We start from the raw sequence: 19,626 nt of genomic DNA, 5'->3' as shown, positions 1-19,626 counted from the left end.
AAAAAAAAAAAAAAAAAAAAAAAAAAGGAAGGCACAGTGGTTCTGAGGAAACAAGCTCTTTCAATAAAATTGGAGCATGTGCTGTGGGTGTGCAGGAGGATTTGTGCAGGGATCTCTGCGCTCTGCATGTGCACGCATTCCTCCAAGTCAGACAGGTGTTAAAGGGAAATGGTGCCCAGGGGACGTGGCACCCTCCCCTGCTATCAGCAGCCCAAGCACATGACGGATCCAAAGGCAGCCAAGCACAACTGCTGAGGGCTTTGCCAAGGGGTTTGGATGCCAAATGCTGACAGAGAGTATCCTTGCCAGCTTGGCACCTTTAGGCCATGTGGCTGCTGCTGACATGGAGTTGTCATTGTAATGTGCTGGGAAGAATGGAGCCAGAAACTGTCTTAATAGTTCTGTATGAATGAAGCTTTCTTATTGTGAACATAAAATATTAATTACCTTACAAATGTGTTTGAGTGGCTGTACATGACTTTGGCACCTGGCCAGGCTGGCAGTCGTGAAATCAGAGGATTGCCTCCTGGCAGCCAAATTTATTTATCCCCCTGCCCCTCCCCAGCATCACACTGGAAATAAGAGGGGAACTATTTGAAAACAGTTGACATCTGGGGGAAGATGTTCATTGGTTTCTGGGATTTGGATCAGTCCCTGAGCTAGTGCCTGAAGAGTGGATTTAACCAAAGCTGTAATCTTCTGGCACCTGTTACAGTTTTTGGCAGTGGCACAGGACAGCTCTGATTGCACTGAGACTGAAGTAGTGAACATATGCCTAATGCCCATCCCAGAAAGAACGACTTAGTGCCCTTTATGCCTTTCCTATTGTTTTCTTTTCCACTTTCTCTTCTCTTATTCATCAAGCTGCTGTTAATAGCTATCATTACATGCAGGCAAGTACCCACCAGCATCTTCAAACAAATCAGGGATAAAGCAAGAGGTAAACAGGAGCAGGAAAAGTTTTGTCTTATCAAAATCCAGCTACTTTGTGCATTTGATTTTCAGTTGTTTGTCTGGCCCTGGATCTTTAGGAAGCATGGTAAATTAAGGACTCCAGGAAAAATTATACATATGCCAGTGTTTGAGATGTAATCAGAAGAAGAGTATTTGGTTTTCTAAACATGTTAATTAAAATGACCAAGTATGTGTCTTCAGGAAGAGAATTCAGAGGACCCATGAAAGGAAGTCTCTGCCTCCATGTCTCTGTACTGATTGTACATCTGTAAATGGCTGCCATCCAGCAGAGCTCTTAAGTGCATGCTTAACTCCAGCACAGGTTGGCTTCAGCATTGTTGCTAGCTTTGGCATGTTTGGGACATTGACATGCCTGGTGAGAGGCATGTGCTTATGTGCCCTTCTGGATAACTAATTCTTCCTTGTGTCCTACAGGCCTGTGGCCAGGAGAGTGGCTCCAGTGTCCAGCTCCCATAGAAGGTATTGAAGATGGCAGTAGGGTTTCACTTCATCTGCAGCTCCAGGGATTTTATCCTTCTCTTGGACATCACTGGAATACAGAGGTACAGAGTGCTGAAAAATGGTCTGAAGCCTACCAGCAACGTGTGTAACTTTACCTTGCCTGGTGCCTGTGCAGGATTTCATGGTGTTTGTTTAAAGTGACTCCATAAAAAGTTATGGCAAAGACTGTGAGCACAGAGAAAAAATATCACACTCAGGTATCAAACAGTTAATTAAAATCCACACTGCTGCATCACAGTTATGAGTGATTGTACAGAGGGATAGCTCGAGGGGCGCATGTGTTAAAATGTATCACTGCGTTTGGTGCCTTGTGAAAAGTCAGTCTTGAGATCTGGGGTGATTGATTAGGTTTGAAGAGAAAGTCCTTGTATACTTATGGTGGTTCTCGGAATTACAACATGGTTTGTTTATCTAGGGAGCCAACAGAAGACCTTGGGCTTCTTATCTAGCCACAGATAAACACTGGTAAAGGCTCTTGAGTTATAATAAATGCAGATGATTTAATTAAATATAATCTGACCACTCACTGAGTACCTCTGAGTACATCTCATTAAGTACCTCTGTCAAAATACCTGATGTAGGGGAAAAAATATAAAGGGACAGGAAAAAATTCCATCAGTAACAAACAACTGTACCCATAAAGTGCAACTCATACAGTAAAGTCCAAGCAAGCAAACTCAGTGAAATATTCTTGTGTGTGCAGTTCATAGTCCATTCAGATATTTTCCAGACTATCATCTGCATCAGAAATTTGCTGGACAAATAACTCTGATTCTCTCCAGTAGCTTCTTGGTATGCCTGAGGTGGAATTCCAAAAGAGGAAGAGCTGGCAAGTTGTGTTTTGTTTTTACCTTCACCAAAGCCTGTTTGAATTACAGGGATCATAGTGCATCTCTGGTCGTTGGAACCTGCACTCATTTATTTTAAGAGAGTTAATTTCTTGGGGATCAAAAAAACACTCAGATGGGGAGAAGCTATCCTGTTGTGGGAAAGTTCTTATCTGCTTCATTGCAATAATTGAAAATGGCTTTTTAAATAGTCTAAAGAAGTTCACTTATTAATAAGACACAAATTTCTTGGGGGGAAAGAAAAAAAAGCAATTATGAGAAACATTTACAATATCTTTGTCCAGCTTTTTGCCCCTGGAGGAGGAAGTGAGATATTGAGAAAGCAGCACATGTGACAGATGCTGCTCAAGATGCTCAACACATTACTTAAAGATGCTCTGTGACCATCATGCTGTGAGTACTGAAAGAATGTGACTGGGGTGGAACAGTCCACATTTACTGTAACCACATCTGTAGCCTTGCCACTCTCACGTGATGGCCAACAAATTCCTGCCAGTTCCTGGGGTTTTCCTAAACACATCAGGGCAGTGCAAAGCAGCACTGGCTTGGGGAGCCCTATGGTTACCTCCAAGTGAGCTGGCATGTCTGTAGCAGTTTGCCACACAGGGACAGCAGCATCGGTGCCAGAAACAGTAAAGCTCTGTTACTGCCACACATAGTTAATTAGCTCATGTGTCACAGCAAACAAACACGGCTATATTGCTCCTGGTTCTGCAGCAAAGTTAATTGAGACTGGCTTGGCGATCTTTGCCCCAATATGTGGTGCAGACATACCCAGGAATGCACTCCTATTGTTGACTGAATACTGTATTTTCACATAAATGTGGCAGGAATGTAATTGCAGGGTGGAAAGAGAAGGCCAGTATACATTCACTTCACTTTAGAAACCAAATTAAACCTTTGACTTAACTCACTTCTATACCAGCTCCCTGCAGGCATTTCTACAGGCTTCGTTAGAGCCAACCTAGAGGCCATGGAAAAGGTCTTACAAAAGACTAGCCAGGAAGCCAGTCACAGCCCCAGATCCTGCTGCTACAGAACACAATCTGCCTCTTGGCACCTCAGGCTTGCAGCTGCCAGGCGCTCTCCTTATGTGGTCACTGGTGTTGGCTCGGAGGCTGGGGCAGATAGATGAGGAGGGCTGAAGGGGAAACACATTCATCACTGCCAGCAGAGTGGAGGCAGTGCCAAGTCACTATGTAACCAGGCACATGTGCCAATTTGCTCAGTAATTGGACTGCTATTTGAAAAATTAAAGTGGTGTCTAGAAAATTCTAACCTCTGCATTTATGAAGTATGAGGTTTGGGACTGAGAGGCTGAACAGGAAGAGTGGAGGGCGATCAAGCAGAGGTGTTTAAGGGGACCAAATGTAGGAAGTAATTTGATTGCTTTCCAAAGTGTTACAACAGCTTCAGAAGCAGCCTGTCTGTACCAGAGAGACAAAGAGCAAGACACAGTGCAGTGGAAAGCTGTGACATTATGGACAAGCCGTAACCCATTGCTGACTATGGAAAATCAGTGAGGACTTGTCAGCTGAGAGCGATTTTTATAAAGAAAACATCACTGGAAGGCAAGGCTTGATACACTTCTGTAACAAATTTTTCCTTAAAAAGAAAAAAGTTCTTAAAGGGGATTATTTTATATTTTCAGGGTTTTCTCAGAGCCTGTGAATTGTTGCTTCTGTCTCCTGTATACATTGCTCTCAAATACATTTGGTGAACAAATACCATTAATCATAAATGATGTTGAATTATCCAGCTAGAGGGAGAATTTGTGACTCAGAAATATACCTCTGCCATGAATTATTTCTACTGTCATTGCACTTAAATTCAGACTTTGCTTTGACCCCAGCAGAAGCACAATTACATCCAAAAATATAGTTACACAAGTAGTCCTTCAGGCATTTCAGTATTCTTTTTAGTTGAGCTCACTGGCCACCCTTATTTAGCTGAAAACTTCGAGCATATGGGGATGATGGATTATAAATGGTTCCTAAGATAATATTTGTAGTTTAAAGTATAGTCCAGTTGCTAGTAGGTGTATAAAAGTGGTGCCTGTGTTCTTCATCACTGTTAAGCGGAAACTCAAACTGGAAGCTCTGTATTTAAAATAATGCAAAAGTAAAAATATATGGACTCATACTGAAGAAGAGCTATTTAGAACCTCTGTGAAATGCCTGATTATTTCTCATGCACTCAGACCTGGTACAATGAGGTTAACACATGTCAAAGGAAAGGCTAAGGAAATTTTGAGTCACATTTCTGCCCCTAGATGGAGTATTCTGCACACTGGGTTGGTTTTTTTATATATATATTGGGAGAATGGAGCTGTGTTAGAAGCCTTGAAATGCCTCTTGTTCTGTATTCCCTTTACAGTGTATCAAGTGCTGCCCATTGGGACTAGACTAACTGGGTCCCAGAGACCATTTAGAAGAGAAAAATCAAAATAAGGTTTGTTTGTATAATTGATTGAACACTATAAAGGCCTTTATTTTGTAGCGTCTCCTATTTGTTGGTGATAGATATGTGTGTTAAAATGCAAGAAGCCTCTGCTTTACAACGTGTCACTAATTACTATGGAACATCTGATATTTGCAGTTTGCAGTGCTGGATGTTTCTGTGATTTTCATGGTATTGCCTTCTATGAGTATGCTGTGAATGCCATGGTAACGTTAGTTACTTGTAAAACATCTTAATAGTGACCACTGTAATATAGTGGTTGTGTGCAAACAGTATGCACCACTGCTTCGGAGGTGTTTGGAACACTTTGTTTTGGTCACAATTGGGGTAAAAATGTTGCCAGACTTCAAGAACTGAATCCTAAACTTGCCAAACAGGGAGCTGAAAGTAAGGTCTCCTGTTCTCCAGCTCCTGTCTTTGATCATCTCTGGAGTTTCATTGATACATTCCTGCCCAGCACTCACATGCTAAGTGAACCATGGCTCCAGAAAGCTCAGAGTTGCTTGGGAAAAGCACTTGGCTGCAGGCACTGGATTTGAAGGGGGTGGGTGTCAGATTAGAAGCCATCTTTTGAAAAACCTCGCTTGTTTTGTGTGTGTGAGTGAGAATTCAGCTGCAGGCTCCTAGCTCAGGTATGTTCTCATTTGGGCTTCTGGTTTAGCCTATTCTTAACAGGAGGGACCAGCTGTAAAGTTTGTCCCTGGGAGCTGAATTCCTGCAGAATCCAGGATTTTCATTTGGACCTTTTTTAGATACGATGTAAATGCCAGCAGCTTCCTAACAACTATTCTTGAAGCTCAGAGCAGAATTTAGAGTAGACCCTTGTGAGTTAGGGAATTGCACAAGATATCCCTTCTCAGAAGGGAAAGAAAAGGCCCAACAAAACCTAAGCCATCTGACTGGAGTCCTAAGAAATGCTTTCCAGCTTTCAAAGAAAGAAAGGGTCTTAATTCAGATTTGCCAGAATCGTCTAATTAGTCCCTTTAATGCCATGCACCTTATAGTCTGTGCCACCGGATTCGTCCTATAAATGAGACGATGGGCTAATTCATCTTGGCAGCAGTAAACAGACCTTGTGATTGTCCTCCTTACAAACACCGGCCTGATTTTAGGAAAACGCTTTGACCAAGCCTGTGTCCCTGCTCCCTCCCCCGCGACGCCCCCTCTTTTTCTGAGTGCTGCCTGTGCTTCTTGCCCTCCTTCTTCCCCAGCACCCCCGCCCAGCCCGTCTCACACACAGTGACATACCTCACACGTTTGCCACTGCTAACAACAACCTGTCAACTCTTTCTTTGCACCGTGCTAGGCGCCTTTTGTTTCTGCAGCCCAGCAAGCCTTGCAGCTGTTGTCCAAGGCCTGCTCCGACAGCCTGTGATCAGTCAGCTGCAAAATCCTCCCTGAACAACTCGGTATTCACAGCTCTAATCGGGCCAGCGGACTGTTTCCTCCTCTCTCGCAGTAAATCTTTATCACTTGCGCTCTGCTCGTCAGTTCATGGCGCCAGCTCTTTGGGCTGGCTGCTCGATCCCTTTCCCATACTCTGCTGGGCTGTGTGCTCTGAATGCTAACTCCAGCCTTGTTTAGACTCGGGGCTGCCTCAGTGCTGCAATCCACATGTTGGGAAGGTCTGGATTCCAGCTCCCCCCACCTCTCTGTTTTTAATGTGCATTAGGTTTGTATTGCTCCAAAGGTGAAGCTATCAAAGGCTCCCTCCCTCTTTGCCCTCCCTCGGCCTGTTTCATACTTTGTCCATATAAGTTAGTTGTGTGATTATCTTTGTGTTTCCTCCCAGCAGACTGTTGTGCTTCTGTTTAAGAGCTGTCTTTGGAGAGGAGATGAGGGTGAGCTGCCCAGCCTGGGGAAGCTGCTGATGGCAAAGGAAAGCCTGGGGGAACTGGCACAAACCTTAATGTGATCGCATGCCCAGGGCTATTAACCCTCCTCCTAATGGTCCCCCCACAGAGGAGTCAGAAACAGGTTTTCCCCCATCCTGTTCCTTACTTGGTGCCATCACAGTCTTTTAAAGGATTTACATCAAAGATGTTGAATTGTCAAGCAGATTTCTAGGAAAAAAAGAGGATCAGAGTTTGCTTTGTTAGTATCCTCAGCTGAGCTGAGGAAAGTCCTTGGAGAGTTTAGGGTGGAGGTTTCTGTCAACGTGGAGTTCCTGAGGATTTATTCTGGTGGAGCTGAAAGCACAACTTTATCTGTGCCTCTTGCCTCTTTACAGGATACAGCGTGTAAACTCCTTCTGCCTCCTTTGGGAAAACATTGTGGGCTTTATTTCCCTGTATTTGGGCCTGGGATTGTAGATGATAGTCTAGTTAAACCTCAGTTAAACAGCACATTTTGCAAGGAGGCTCAGCTAGCTCTTAGGTAAAGCTTGCTGGAGACCATTTTTGAAAAATGTAAATTATTCAGGAAGGTTTTTTCAGTTTATAAGGAACCTGGGAAACTTTTGTCTGAGCACTTGCATGAGGGACAAAAACTGATGGGTTTAGTGTTCTCTTTGAAACTGAGTCCATGTTTGACACCATTTCTCTTTCTTCCTCAGTTTTTCCCACCCTGAAGTCTTTGTTTTAGCTGTTCCAGGTATGTGCGTGTGCACGTGTAAGCAGGAGTGAAAATTAACCAAATACAGAAAGTCCTTCAAGAATACAACATGAACTGGCTTTAAAAATGTTGTTTCTCTTAGCTTCAAAAGGTAGCTGTAAAATAGATGCCCCTTGGAAAATCTGGGTTAATTTCTATTCAGACTTTCCATGCCTCAGTTTCTTATCAGTAGAGTATTTGCTTGGTCAAAGATAAGCCCATGGTTATGGGATTCTTACAATTTTGGCATTAGTGGTCAGTTTGAGTCTGTAGAGAGATGCCATCCTTGTAGGGCTTTGTTGGCTCCCACTGGTGCTTCCAGGTGGGACATGTTTTGTCTCTGTGTTAACAAACAGACCTGTAAACGCCCTTAAGGCTTCATTTGTGGAAATGGCTCAGATTTTGCTGGTATCTGCTATCAAAGTGCCCTTCTCAGTGTGTTCTTTGGTGAAACTGAATTGTGTGAACAGGATCTGAATATTGGCGCTTTTTCTGTAGGCTGTCCCCAAGGGCAGCAGTAGGAATCTTCAATAGTACGGAGCATCCTACAAATAACCTGATTGTACCAGTTCATATAATGGAATAATATAGTAGTTTGCAAGGGACTTTAAAAGCCATTTTTTTGGTGTTGAATAAGAAGTTAGTGGACATATTTATTTTGTGATATGATTGACTTCTATTTTGTGAAATGCTGGTGCTTTACCATGCAGTGAAGTGCTGCATGGTAAAGCACCAGTGGGGAGAGTGGGATGGGCAATCCACCTGCTGTCCCCTGCACAAAAAGCAGTTAATTTTTAAATTGTTCCGAAAGAACTTGATATCCTCTAAACGTCCTTGTATATCCTAATATTTTTTTAATTTATTTTATTACATTTCATAAAACCCATTGGGAGCTAGAATTTACATGTTGCCCGATAAGGTGGAAGGAAATATTTTGTCTTTAAACTACAATGGAAGATTCTGGGAGTCTGAATTGAAAGTGAATGGAACAAGGAGAGAAGACTTTCTCAAAATTATTTTAATTTTTTTGAAAATGGAAGCAGCTCAAAACACAAAATACAAACAGTATTTTGAGTCTCTTCATGCAGAAGTAAGCAAGGATGTGCACAGCTTGTCTCAACTTTCCATAGTAGATTGCCACAGTCCTCATGTCCTGGTTCTCCTCACCTGCTGATTTATACCTTTAAGTGAGGGGTTATTTTGAAGGATGTAGCTGGTGCTGACCTTGGTATGGTTGTAATTCTGTGGTGGTTGGTGATGTGGGCTTAGGATGGTTAATTGGGAAATGTCAATGGAAGTTGTGACGTGAAGTTTTTATCTGTTCTTTTCCTCAGAGCTTTGTAGCATAGGGGAAGACTCCCAGGAGGCAAATATTCCTAATGGGGGAATGTATTGCTGTTTTGAGAGTTGAGTTCAATCCTCATTATTACCCAGACCACAATGAAGGCTCTGTACCTTTTTCTGTTGGGTGGCTGCTAGAAGAGGGCTTGTTCATGGCTCTGGGATGAACAGGAATTTGAGAACAGCCTGTCTGTTCCCAGTTGCAGATTGAAACTGCACTTGACTCACTTTTCCTAATGCATCTGGATGCATATATTGGAGCAGGATATTTTATTTCCCTGCTTCTTTATTTCTGAGGAGCAATGTCAACTTTTTTTCGTAGCTCCTCCCATATCTGTCTTCTAAGAAAATCTCAGATGCTAACAACTTACTGTTTGATTTTTTTTTACAGAGTTGTTGATAGTATGCTTGCACAGTAATTCCATTTGAAAATAGTATTTTAGACTAGGAATTTTCTTGTCTGATTTGCCTCAGACTTTCCTGAAAAATTCTACCTTGACATGAAGTTTGCACCTGTAGAAGTTTAAGGAAGTCTGTTTAGCTTTTGCTTTGTGAGGGAGGAACTCTGCCAAAAGTGAGTTTCTGATGAAAGACTAGTATAAGCATGGATAGACTGCTTGCATCATTACTAGGTAATATTAATGTATAATCAATCTCATCAAGAAAAAACATGATTTAATGGATTTTATATTCCTTATAAAAAATTTTTTTGTTTCTTCTTTGGCTACACAGGGTAAAATATTCACAACTAACCTATCATGTTTAATTTTGTGAGTTGCTTTTAGTGTGCGCATTTCCTGTACATCTTGAACAAAACCATGCAAAAGATGAACAGGGAGTAAAGGGAAAATTTATAAATGGTTCCATGTGACTGCCTCTTCCACAGAGATTTTTTTCTCCCCTTACTTGAGAAGTTAAGAGGGAATGCAGGGCCATGCAGTGTTTGTTAAAGCTGATGGAATATCTTTCTCCCTCTGGGTATCTCTTTAATCAATGTTTCTTTATACCATTAGGTCATCTCCTCTTTTTTCAAGGCTGTTTTTTTAATTCTGAAGAAGGCTTGTTTTGTACATTTCCGTACATCTTGATGTTTATTCTAAGAATTATGACCTGATCACTTCCTCTTTTTTCCTCAAAATTTCTGTCTTTTTATCTATTTTAAGTACCAGGGCACAAAGATAACCCCATCATAGTTCTCTCATTCTCTCATTTTCCCCAGCAGTCCCCCCCTCCCTGCAATGAAAAAATGGAAGGTCTCATGGTCTTACAGATTTTCTTTATGCTTATTTTGGCTTACTTGCAACCCAAATACATCATCATGCTATAAGACAGCTCTCTAAGGCTCTTGGATCAATTAAAGGTAGCCCTATTCATTGCCAGTACAAACCTTTGCCTATTAACTCTTTCAAAGGGCATTTGTCATCACAAAAAGCTGTGGATGCTGGCTGGGTACATTGATTTAAAAAAGGTATTGTTTTAAGGCTGCTGAATATCTTAATTAGTCGTAATCAGAGGGGAGATTGTGTCTGTAAAGTGATACAGTTACCTTTCACCTACTTGCTTTATTTTCTGAGGTTTTTTTGAAAAAAAATCTCAGACATACCTCAATCATGCTGTTTTCAGGGTACAAGAGAGGTGCACTTGCTGATCAAACTCTAACTTATGACATTATTTTGTAAAGCTAAATATTTAGTGTGGTAATCCAGAATGCATCTCCTTGGCCTGTGATCAGCCAATAGCAAGTCAGTGTAGAAGAACTGCTCCTTGCCAGCAGCCATCGTCCTTCTCTTCCCTCAGAAATCCTGGGTCTGTATCCTGGAAATGCAGAAATCCACCCCAAATCTTCAAGCACTTGCACCTGTGCTCAGCTCAAGCCCGCAAATTGTCCACTAATGCAGAGTGTACACAGCCCTGTTCGGCAGGTCAAGGCAGAACAAGGTAATGTTTTTTAGACCAGTAGTTCATTTGCCACAATTATTGTCTCAAATGACTTCAAACAGTTTGTTGATGTGCTCTGCATCTCTGGGGAAATGTCCTTTTCTGCTGTTCCCTGAATCAAAAATTTCTTGCAGTAGTTAATCATAAAAATTTGTTTTTTATCCAAGGAGACCCCTTTGAAAGTGAAAATCCATGCTTTTCCTTGATATTCAAAGTTTTCTTTGTGCTTATTGCTTTCTTGGGTTTTTTGTCTGAGCAAACAGCATAGTTTATATTTAATTTAAAATATTTTATGTGAATCAAACATTTTTTTAATGTGCATTTAATGGAGGCATTGAGATATAGACAGAACCCTTTCAGTCACATGGTTTGGTGGTACAGCAATGGCTTTCATCATCTGACCCTCACTCTCTGGAGGTGCAATTCCAGAGAAGAGGATTTGGGAATATATTCTTTTCTTTCCATATTTATGCAAATATCTTCTTACAGGGAGGAGGAAACACTTGACAAAAAAAAATATGTAAGTCACACTTGATAAAAGACATGCTTTTGTGCTTTAATAAAATACTAGATACAGTGGTGATGGTAAAAATAACATTTAATTTGTTTCATCATGGGAAGGGGAGGTGATGCAACTGGTGTCTTGCAGGGGTAATTGTTGTCCCCCCCCTTTTCTGAGACAAAAATTCTTTAGAAAATACCTGGTATACCAACCATGGATATAAAATGGCTCATGCAGTTTGGTCATTTGGAAAGCAGGACAGTGCCATGGCTGGGAACCACCTGACAAATGAATCCCCAACACTCACACTTAGCTGGTGCTTTGCTTGATGAATTTTGTTATAGGAAATGCCTGCATGCACAGATTCTCAGGGAAATGTGGCAGAGTCATGTAAATGCAAGTAGTATTGTCCTCAGTCTCTTGTTTTCCAGTGAATGTGTGCTGAACAATGTATGGCTTGAAGTGAGAATATGTTTATGATTCACCTAATTTTCTCAGAATCCAGGATGGTACATGCATTTCTATCACAGGAGCATATTTCTCTATCTGTCTAGATCCTGCATGAAGTAATTCTTGTGAGTATTTTATCTCCTTTTTAAAATTTTATTGTTACAAAAATGCTTCAAAAATTTAGTTCTGTCTCCAAACTGCTGTACAGTCAGAGCCTAGTATAATCTCCATTTCACAGATGAGGAAAACCAGCCTGAAAAAGATTAAAGTTCCAATCCAAGGAACTTAAGCACATCTTTTAATGTTCCTGTGATTTTGGCATAAGTTATTATGAAGAGTTTCTCTGGGATGCTGTCAGAGGTGAAAACAGCAAATGCTCTGAGTTGCAGACAGTACCTCAGCCACAGTACTGCAAATTTTCCTTGTTATACTTGATGAAAAACATGAGGCAATGGGATTGTCATAGAGGAGAGAGATTTATTTTTGTAGTTAGTTATTCAATATATGTACTGTGGTATTGAACCTCATTTTAGCATGGAGGTCAGTGAAGTTCTAACCTTTTCCTTCAGCTTTGTAGATTTTCCCAGAAGTGTGTACCATCTTTTCTTTGGTCAGGTGCCTCAGATATAAAATCAGAGAAATAAATCTGCACATTTCTCCCATGGCTGTGATAAGCATATGTATTTATATAGAATGGCATTGTGTGTCTTGCTCTCTGTAACATTATTAGGTGTCTGTACAAGTAGGAGATTTATTGAGTGTAACTCATTTTTCCTTCTAGTGGAAGAGCTCAGACTGCGATGAGAAAAAGTAGTACACATTATTAAGAATTCTGATAAAGTAGGCTGAATAAATTTGTTTTCTTTGTGAGCCTTAATCCCGTGTTTTATTGGCTTCTTGGATATGGCTAATTTATTTGGAATTCCATTCTGTTCCCGACAGCATTCCTGATTAGCAGTTTGATCACCCGGAGCAAAGTTACATACCAGCTTTCAACTCTTGTAATCTAGCAGTGTAATTTTTTCAAATGGACTCTTTTCTTTCCTTCTTTGCCCCAGCTCCCCTTCTTTTTGTATGCAAAGAAACTTTAAAAGTAAGCAGGATAACCTGTTAATAGAATGAAAAACCTCTTCAAAACACAATGTAGTTTGCTGAAAGCCTGACTTTCATTTTTGAAGTGAAAAAATGAGGTTTGGAGCAGTGTCAGTGCAGCGTGTGAAATGTTTGCCTTCCATCACTTATAAAGGGTAACAGTTCTTTTCAATAACTGCATTTTATGAGTGGGGTGATATAATCTTCAAGTCATTTCCAAGGTCTGTAGTTCACCAGAGCACATTTTGCTTATGGTTAGTTTCAGAAAGTTTGAATTTTTCTGTAGTTGTTAAGTTTGTCACATGGTGGACTTTGTAGGAAAATGGCAGCTTGTGGAGGCCCAGGGACCTACCATTGGAACTTTTACCTCAGGGCTATTGGCTCATGCAGTCAAAACAAAGGATGACCAGGACACCCAAATTTAATTGTAAACCAGAGGCAGGTTTGGGTCTGGACTCTTTTTGGTACAGTGCAGGCAGAGCATAATCCAAGTGATCTGGTCTGCCAAAGACATGGAGTTGCAGATGAGAGAGAAGTGAATTTTCCATCCTGGGACATTTCTGAAAGTCCCAGTCTGATTTTTGCACAGTGAAAAGGAAACAAGGATCTTAAGTGAAGGGAGGCTTGGGAATAGCCCAGAGACAGGTGACCACAGCACTCATCAAAAGGCTCAAACTGTGGTTTTATGCATGAGTGCCTTGGCTGCATAATGTTTGAAGACTGTGATCTGTCTGGTTTGTACTGATCTTGAATTGTGGGGCTCTGGAAGGCAGCTACTGGCACATACTTTGTCGAAACTGAAGCACATTATGCCAGTTTTCTATGTTTGAAAAACTGGCACTTTGTTGAAAACGTTGTTTTGTCAAAAATAGTACTCATTAAATTCTCTGCTGTATTGGTGTGAATTCTGTTAATTCAGTGGGGGAAAAAAAATCTACTGATGAAAACCAACCAGAAAAGGTTGGTTTAGGGCTAGATCATTGTGCCTGGTCATTTTTGATGATAATTCCTTAATTTCCTCAGCAAAAAATTCTTTCTACCCCAAGATTGGGCATCTGAGTGTGAAAACTTTGCAAATTGTGTATGATCTCTCTGATTGCTAAGGAGATAATAATTACTTGATAACACACTGCTCTGAACTTTATAACGTAAATTTAAATATGTATCCCTGTTTTTTTTTCTGTTGAGTCACAAAGTATTTTTGTATTTTTATATTTGTTCACAATTAGGTGGACGTTTTGGGCATTGCTAATCTTTTAATTGATTGGTGCTATTAAGTATCATGGCCTGTATGTGATCTATTCTGCTACTGCTGGGTCGTGTTCTGATCACATTCCCAGTAAGAAATTCCTGTAAATGAAAGTGAACCAAGATGTCTCCTGCTGACCATTACCCCATCCAGCAGCACATGGAGGTGGTCATGGAATGACAGAGGTTTCATCAAGTCTTTTTGGAAATACAGATATCTTTGTGTAATAACTTTTAAGACTGATTTATAAGGTTTTGTTACATTTCCTTCTAGTCCATTCCCTTCCCTTTTATTGCTATTTCCTGTGATTTGTGCTCTTTTGTTGCATTTAAATCTCACTTTTGACCCCTTTGAGGATGACCTGGGGTTTTACTAATACTTATGGTTTTATGGAGGCTGAAGTTAGTCTTAAGGGATGAAACATGTAACAAATGAAGTATCTTCTGTCTGTCCTTGTTGTTCTTGATCATAGAAATGGGCATACTGAGCTGATTACAGTGGGAGGAGTGTGTTTGCTGGGGATTTTCCAGGAGAAAACTCGTGGGGCAGGTGTTGACTTTGCTTTGACTCAATGCAGGGCTTAATGATCTTGATATGTGCATGTTATCACAACTTAGGTGTGATAGGAATAATTGACTCTGAATGTCAGATTTTTGTCCTCTAGAGCGGTGACATCTTGATCTGACTCGTTTTAAGTGGTACTTTGTTTTCAGTGTGATGTAGAATGCTTGCTCAGGAGGTTTCACATATGTAACGTGGAGTAAGGTGACTTTTTTGACTCTGATAACTGTAGAAGGAATGTGATTCTGACAGATAAGTGCTGGTCTTGAATTTTTCCTTTTTTTTTCAACAAGAACTCGGAACTTCTTATTAGCCTTGCCAACACCTGCAACTCTTGGCTGCTTCCTTTGGTAGAAATCCTGACTTTTGAATGTGTGGAAAATGCAGTAAGTCAAATATCGTACTTTTTAATTCTAATTTACTTATATTTTGGGATATAGTTCAAACTGGTGATAACAGTGAGTGTTTTGGGATTATTGTTGTAATGTCTGCTTTGCCACTTGTAAGTTTACTTGATATTTTAAAATTTTGGGAGTGTAGTGATACTTTACGAGATTGCTTTATAAGGGAATTGGAAAATGAGATGTGAAATCTGTTGCCTTACATTTTGAAAGTCAACAAGACTGTGTAATATGTACTTTTTTCCCCTAAACTACCCTTCAATAGGCATTTACCAGAACAATTAATTATGTGATAATTTAAAAGCAAAGTATTAAATTTATCTTGGAAATAGTTACAGATTAAAGGATTTTAATAAATATTTATAGCAGAATAGGGTAGTAATATTGGTTGTGTGATGAAAACATATGTTAGTAATAAAATATTGCCCATCAGAAATACTGTTCTATCATGTCATTGTTCCCTAGAGAGATGACTGATTGAAAAATGATTTTAATAAAATAAACTTTGAACAGAGAGGATGCTTTTATGGGTGATAAAGCACACATTCTTCAAAAAAGGCACATCATTAAAAATGGTGCCAGACATTAGGAACATCTGTTGTGTGAAAAAGTAAATTTGGGAAAATCCAAATAATAATGCTCAATGTATAGGCTTTACATAGTGCTTTTCCTCACTTGTTCTCAAAATACTTTGCAAAGAGAGGAAGAACAACTACCCATGTTAAACTTCATTTTCTAAAATCCAGCCACACCAGTTTTCATCTGGCATTTAAATTTGCCTTGCTCATGCCGTGCCATTAATTTTCCGTGGGAGGAAATCTGTCCCAGGGAGCGAAATCCAAGCAGGAAAGCATGTCCTTCCATTTTGGGCAGCATTCCTGTATGTGAATAAAAGCAGGCTGCCAAGCTGACAGCCGTGGCATGTGGAGCCAGGGAGCTGCCATTGCCCAGGCAGCTGGCAGGGAAGTTGTGTCAGCCTGTCCTCGGCACATCCCGGTGCCAGGCGCCAGGAATGTGCTGCCTCTGTTCTGGCTTTGACACCTCGCAGGGACTGCCGGAGCTCAGCACCGCTCGTGAGCCCAGGCAGGAGGAGGCACCTGTTCCCTTGGCAGTGCAGTGAACCCCCAGTTCATCCCTGGGGTGTGCCCTTAAGTAGCCACCAGGCTCCTCGGGGCTAGCAGGGTGAGCTGGAGCTGGTGGCCAAGGCATGGGATGTGCTGGGTTGCAGCTCATGCTGAAATCAGTGGTTTTCAGCAATGCTGCTGGAGCACAGACAGCTGCCTTGCACCACGCTGGAGGAAGAGGGTTGTCACAAAAGATGCACTTTTCCTTAGAGCTGTCCAGATGGGCTGGTGCAACGATACTGCTTCTCTAAAAAAATTCAGGTATTGTCGCCTCAGCCAATAATTAATTGTACAGCTACCAAATGAGCCAGTTGCCCAAGTGAGTGCATACTGTGGAGCCCCTGTCTTGTTGCAGCAAATAGACCCACTCAGCAGTTTGTCAAACTGTTTTTGCTGCTGAAATCCCTTTCAGATGAGATGATGATTTTCTTTTTTCTCATCTGTGTGGGTGTAGGTCTCTTAAAAGAAAAGAGCAGGTTAGAGAAACAGCTGTCAGGAATGATGTAGTTGATTTTGCTTTAGGGCAAGCTGCTAGATCTTTTGGGCCCCTTTATCCATTTTCCTGTAGCTGTAGGTGACCCTAATAATAGATACATGTGTATTTATTTGTTCTCTCCAGCCTGCTGCATTTTTTCAGCAAAGTCTTTGCTAGTTGAAAGGAGCAGTCCCTTTAAACTCAGCAGCTTTTGCAATCTGTAGGTATAAAAAGACATTGTTTGGTGTGCCTCCTCACAGATTCCTCCTTAATCCTGATTTTGTGTACTCATCCCTTGGTTGAGCCTTCCTGAACAGAGGAATTTGAGTTGATTCCCATTCCCTCATAAATGCATGCAGGGCAATATGTCAGACTTTCTTGCCTTTGAAGCAATCTGATCAGTTCTGACACTTTCCACCTCCATTAAGGAATCCACGTGGTAGTTGAGAACACCCGTTAGAGTGAACAAACTCCTGAAACCCCTGAAAGTATTTGCTTGGCTCTACCATTTAGCTGTTTACAAAGCCCAGGGCTTTGCTTCTGATACACATTCAATAAAAGGGAACAGATTATTTTATTTAGCTTTTTTAATTGCAGTGTAAATGTGATTCTGTTGGCTGTGTAGTAGGCAACGTGTTGACTTTCATGAGGTTACCCAAATCAAGGACAAGTTTGACCAGAAAGCGATACTTTGAGAGGATACTGACAGCCAGTATTTTGGTATGGCATTTGGCCTAATGCAGAATTTTTAAAAATTGAGGAAGCACCTCTGACACAGGGCTATTGCTTGAACCATATCCAAGTCATTTCACTTACTGCTGATTCTTCCCAGTTTTGCCATCATAATTCCACATGTCCAGGCCCAGGCAAGGAATAGCTTAAACATCAATAAAAGTTCCTTGTTTTCTTCTGAAATGGGTCCTGGAGTTTGTGCTAGTTCTAATGAGGACTTGGCATCTCTAAGGATATTACTGTATCCTGTAATCTCAAGGTATTACTGTACCCTGAATTTAAGGGAAAAAGAACATAGAATTTTCAAAGCCTTATGTCTCTGAATCAGGCTTTAATTTCTTTTTAGACAGAAAGTGCTGTTTCTGGGGAAAGGAACTTGCTAGTTAGTAAGTCTGAAAAGATCTTAACAGTTCCAGTAATTACTCATTTCATCAATCCATCTATATTTAAAGTGAGCTAAACCGAGTTCTTTCCTATAGTGTCTGCTTCAAATAATGCTGCTTTACATTTGGAGAGCCAAATAAGGAAACAGAGGATAATCTTACAGGAGTTTCATTCCATTTCAGTTTGAGCAGCTCAGACTTGCTGCAACAAGAGCACTTCTTTCTATGAAACCTTTTTAACATATTCGACTAAACAAACTATCTCCTAAAGAAACTAGGACCGTTTTTTTTGTGTTTGTGTGTGTGTGCGCGCTTTGCTCCAGCCTTGGCTGTTGAGGACATTTCTGCATTTGTCCATGTAATAAATGAGCGATGCATTTTGGACAGCTTCTGTGTTCTGATTTGTTTTCTTGTGCTTTTTTGTGTCCCCCTCTTCCCCCTCCCCTTCTTCCCCTTTTCATTTGTCTAGGGGGGGAAAAATAGCTCCTCCAGTGTTGTTTCCTGCAAAGACCATTCTTAAGAGCTGGTTGGACAGCGCAGGACTCTTGAAGTGATAGCTAATTGGTGAAAGAAAGGCCCTGATTGTCTTGAGGGAGCTGGAAAGTGCTGCGTGTGCTGCTGAAAGGGACTAGGAAGAAGGTGCCTGGTTTCGCTGAGCAGCTGCTGCTGGAGATGTTTGGAGATTACATCAGCATTGGAAAAGAGGGGCCAAAAAAAAAAAAATCCAACTTCACAGAGACGGAGTTTATGGAGGTTTTTTCCCCCCTTCCAAAGGTCTTCTGACAATACTGTCATTGTCAATATAAGAGTTTGTTAATTCTTTATGAATAGCACATGGGGCCTCTTGACTAAATAGTACGTTACATGTCCCAAATCTGTCAGCTGGACTCTTCTCTCACATGCTAGTGAGATCACTTTGATTGGAATGTTAGAGGAATTGCTGGGCTGGCTGTGCAGAACTGAATGCTGCATTATATAATTAGATCTCCCAGTGTATTTTTTTTCACATTACCTCTTTATTCTAGCTTAAATATGGAATCAGTCCTTTTGATGGTTTTGCTGGTTGTAATTATATTAATACGATTCATTTTGTGGTCCTGTCTTAGTGCTTATATAGATTATAAACTGTCCCAAAGGTTTCCTGGCACAAAAAAAGAGGACTAAGACTTCAAAAGGCTCGTTCAGGTTTGAATTGACAATGGGGAGAGCTGGGTAAGATAAATGGAGCTAGAGCAGCTTTTACCTTGGGATCTGATGAGAGAGAAATGACCTGCTGAGACTGCAGCTGAGTGAAGATCCTTCAGAAAGCCCTATGCTGACAGAGGGGAAGCAATGACAACTGATTGAGTCAAATGACTTCCTATCTGACTTGGGCATGGATTTGCTGTTGGGAACAGACTTGTGGACTTCTGCCAATTAAATGATGTGAACAAGCTGGAAAGAACCCTCTTGCTGGGCAGTCCAAGAGTGCTCAGTGTCCACAAGCCATGCTGTGGGCTGGCAGGAGCACATTTTCACCTGGCTGGTTGATTTGTTACCAAACTTTTCATGGCTCTTCCCAGCCAGTCAGATCTGAAACTGACTGAATGATTTTAGCTGACCATAATCTGCCAAATATTCACATTTCTTAGCAAGTGATGTATATGAGTACCAGTACAAGGTGGACACCACTGGAATAACCTGTTCCATGGAAGACGGATTTGTGTCTCAGAGATTGTTTGATGGACTCTGGCTGTGCTTCAGCACCAACAAGAAGTGGGGTGACAACATGAGTGAGTTTTGATACCAAAGCCTGCAAGTGACCTTCATGCCTAGCCTGAAACAAGCACCCTACTAGGACACTGGAGAATTTGACTATTTGCCCAAGGACAAAGTGACTTGGGATTTCTTGGTAATTTCTTAACTTCCCTGGCAAAAGCAAGCAAAGTTTTTCAAATGAACTGTCTTCTTTAAAATAGGTGTTGTATTAAGTCAAACAACAGGTTAATACTGTCTTTTAAGA

At 41.0% G+C, this 19,626-nt stretch overlaps 1 protein-coding gene across 1 annotated transcript; it reads left to right on the top strand.

The window, feature by feature from the left end:
• The first annotated feature begins 2,630 nt into the window (after nucleotides 1-2,630).
• SMIM38 (small integral membrane protein 38) lies at nucleotides 2,631-18,884 on the top strand. Its single transcript, XM_058027004.1, has 3 exons — nucleotides 2,631-2,717; nucleotides 4,701-4,775; nucleotides 18,094-18,884. The coding sequence occupies exon 3, from the start codon at nucleotides 18,588-18,590 to the stop codon at nucleotides 18,786-18,788; it is 201 nt and encodes a 66-aa protein (XP_057882987.1). The 5' UTR covers nucleotides 2,631-2,717; nucleotides 4,701-4,775; nucleotides 18,094-18,587; the 3' UTR covers nucleotides 18,789-18,884.
• Nucleotides 18,885-19,626: the final 742 nt, after the last annotated feature.

Source organism: Melospiza georgiana, chromosome 6 (assembly GCF_028018845.1).
Source record: "Melospiza georgiana isolate bMelGeo1 chromosome 6, bMelGeo1.pri, whole genome shotgun sequence".
Taxonomy (NCBI): domain Eukaryota; kingdom Metazoa; phylum Chordata; class Aves; order Passeriformes; family Passerellidae; genus Melospiza; species Melospiza georgiana.
Note: the sequence above shows the minus strand (reverse complement) of the source record. Positions and strands in the feature narration are given on the sequence as shown.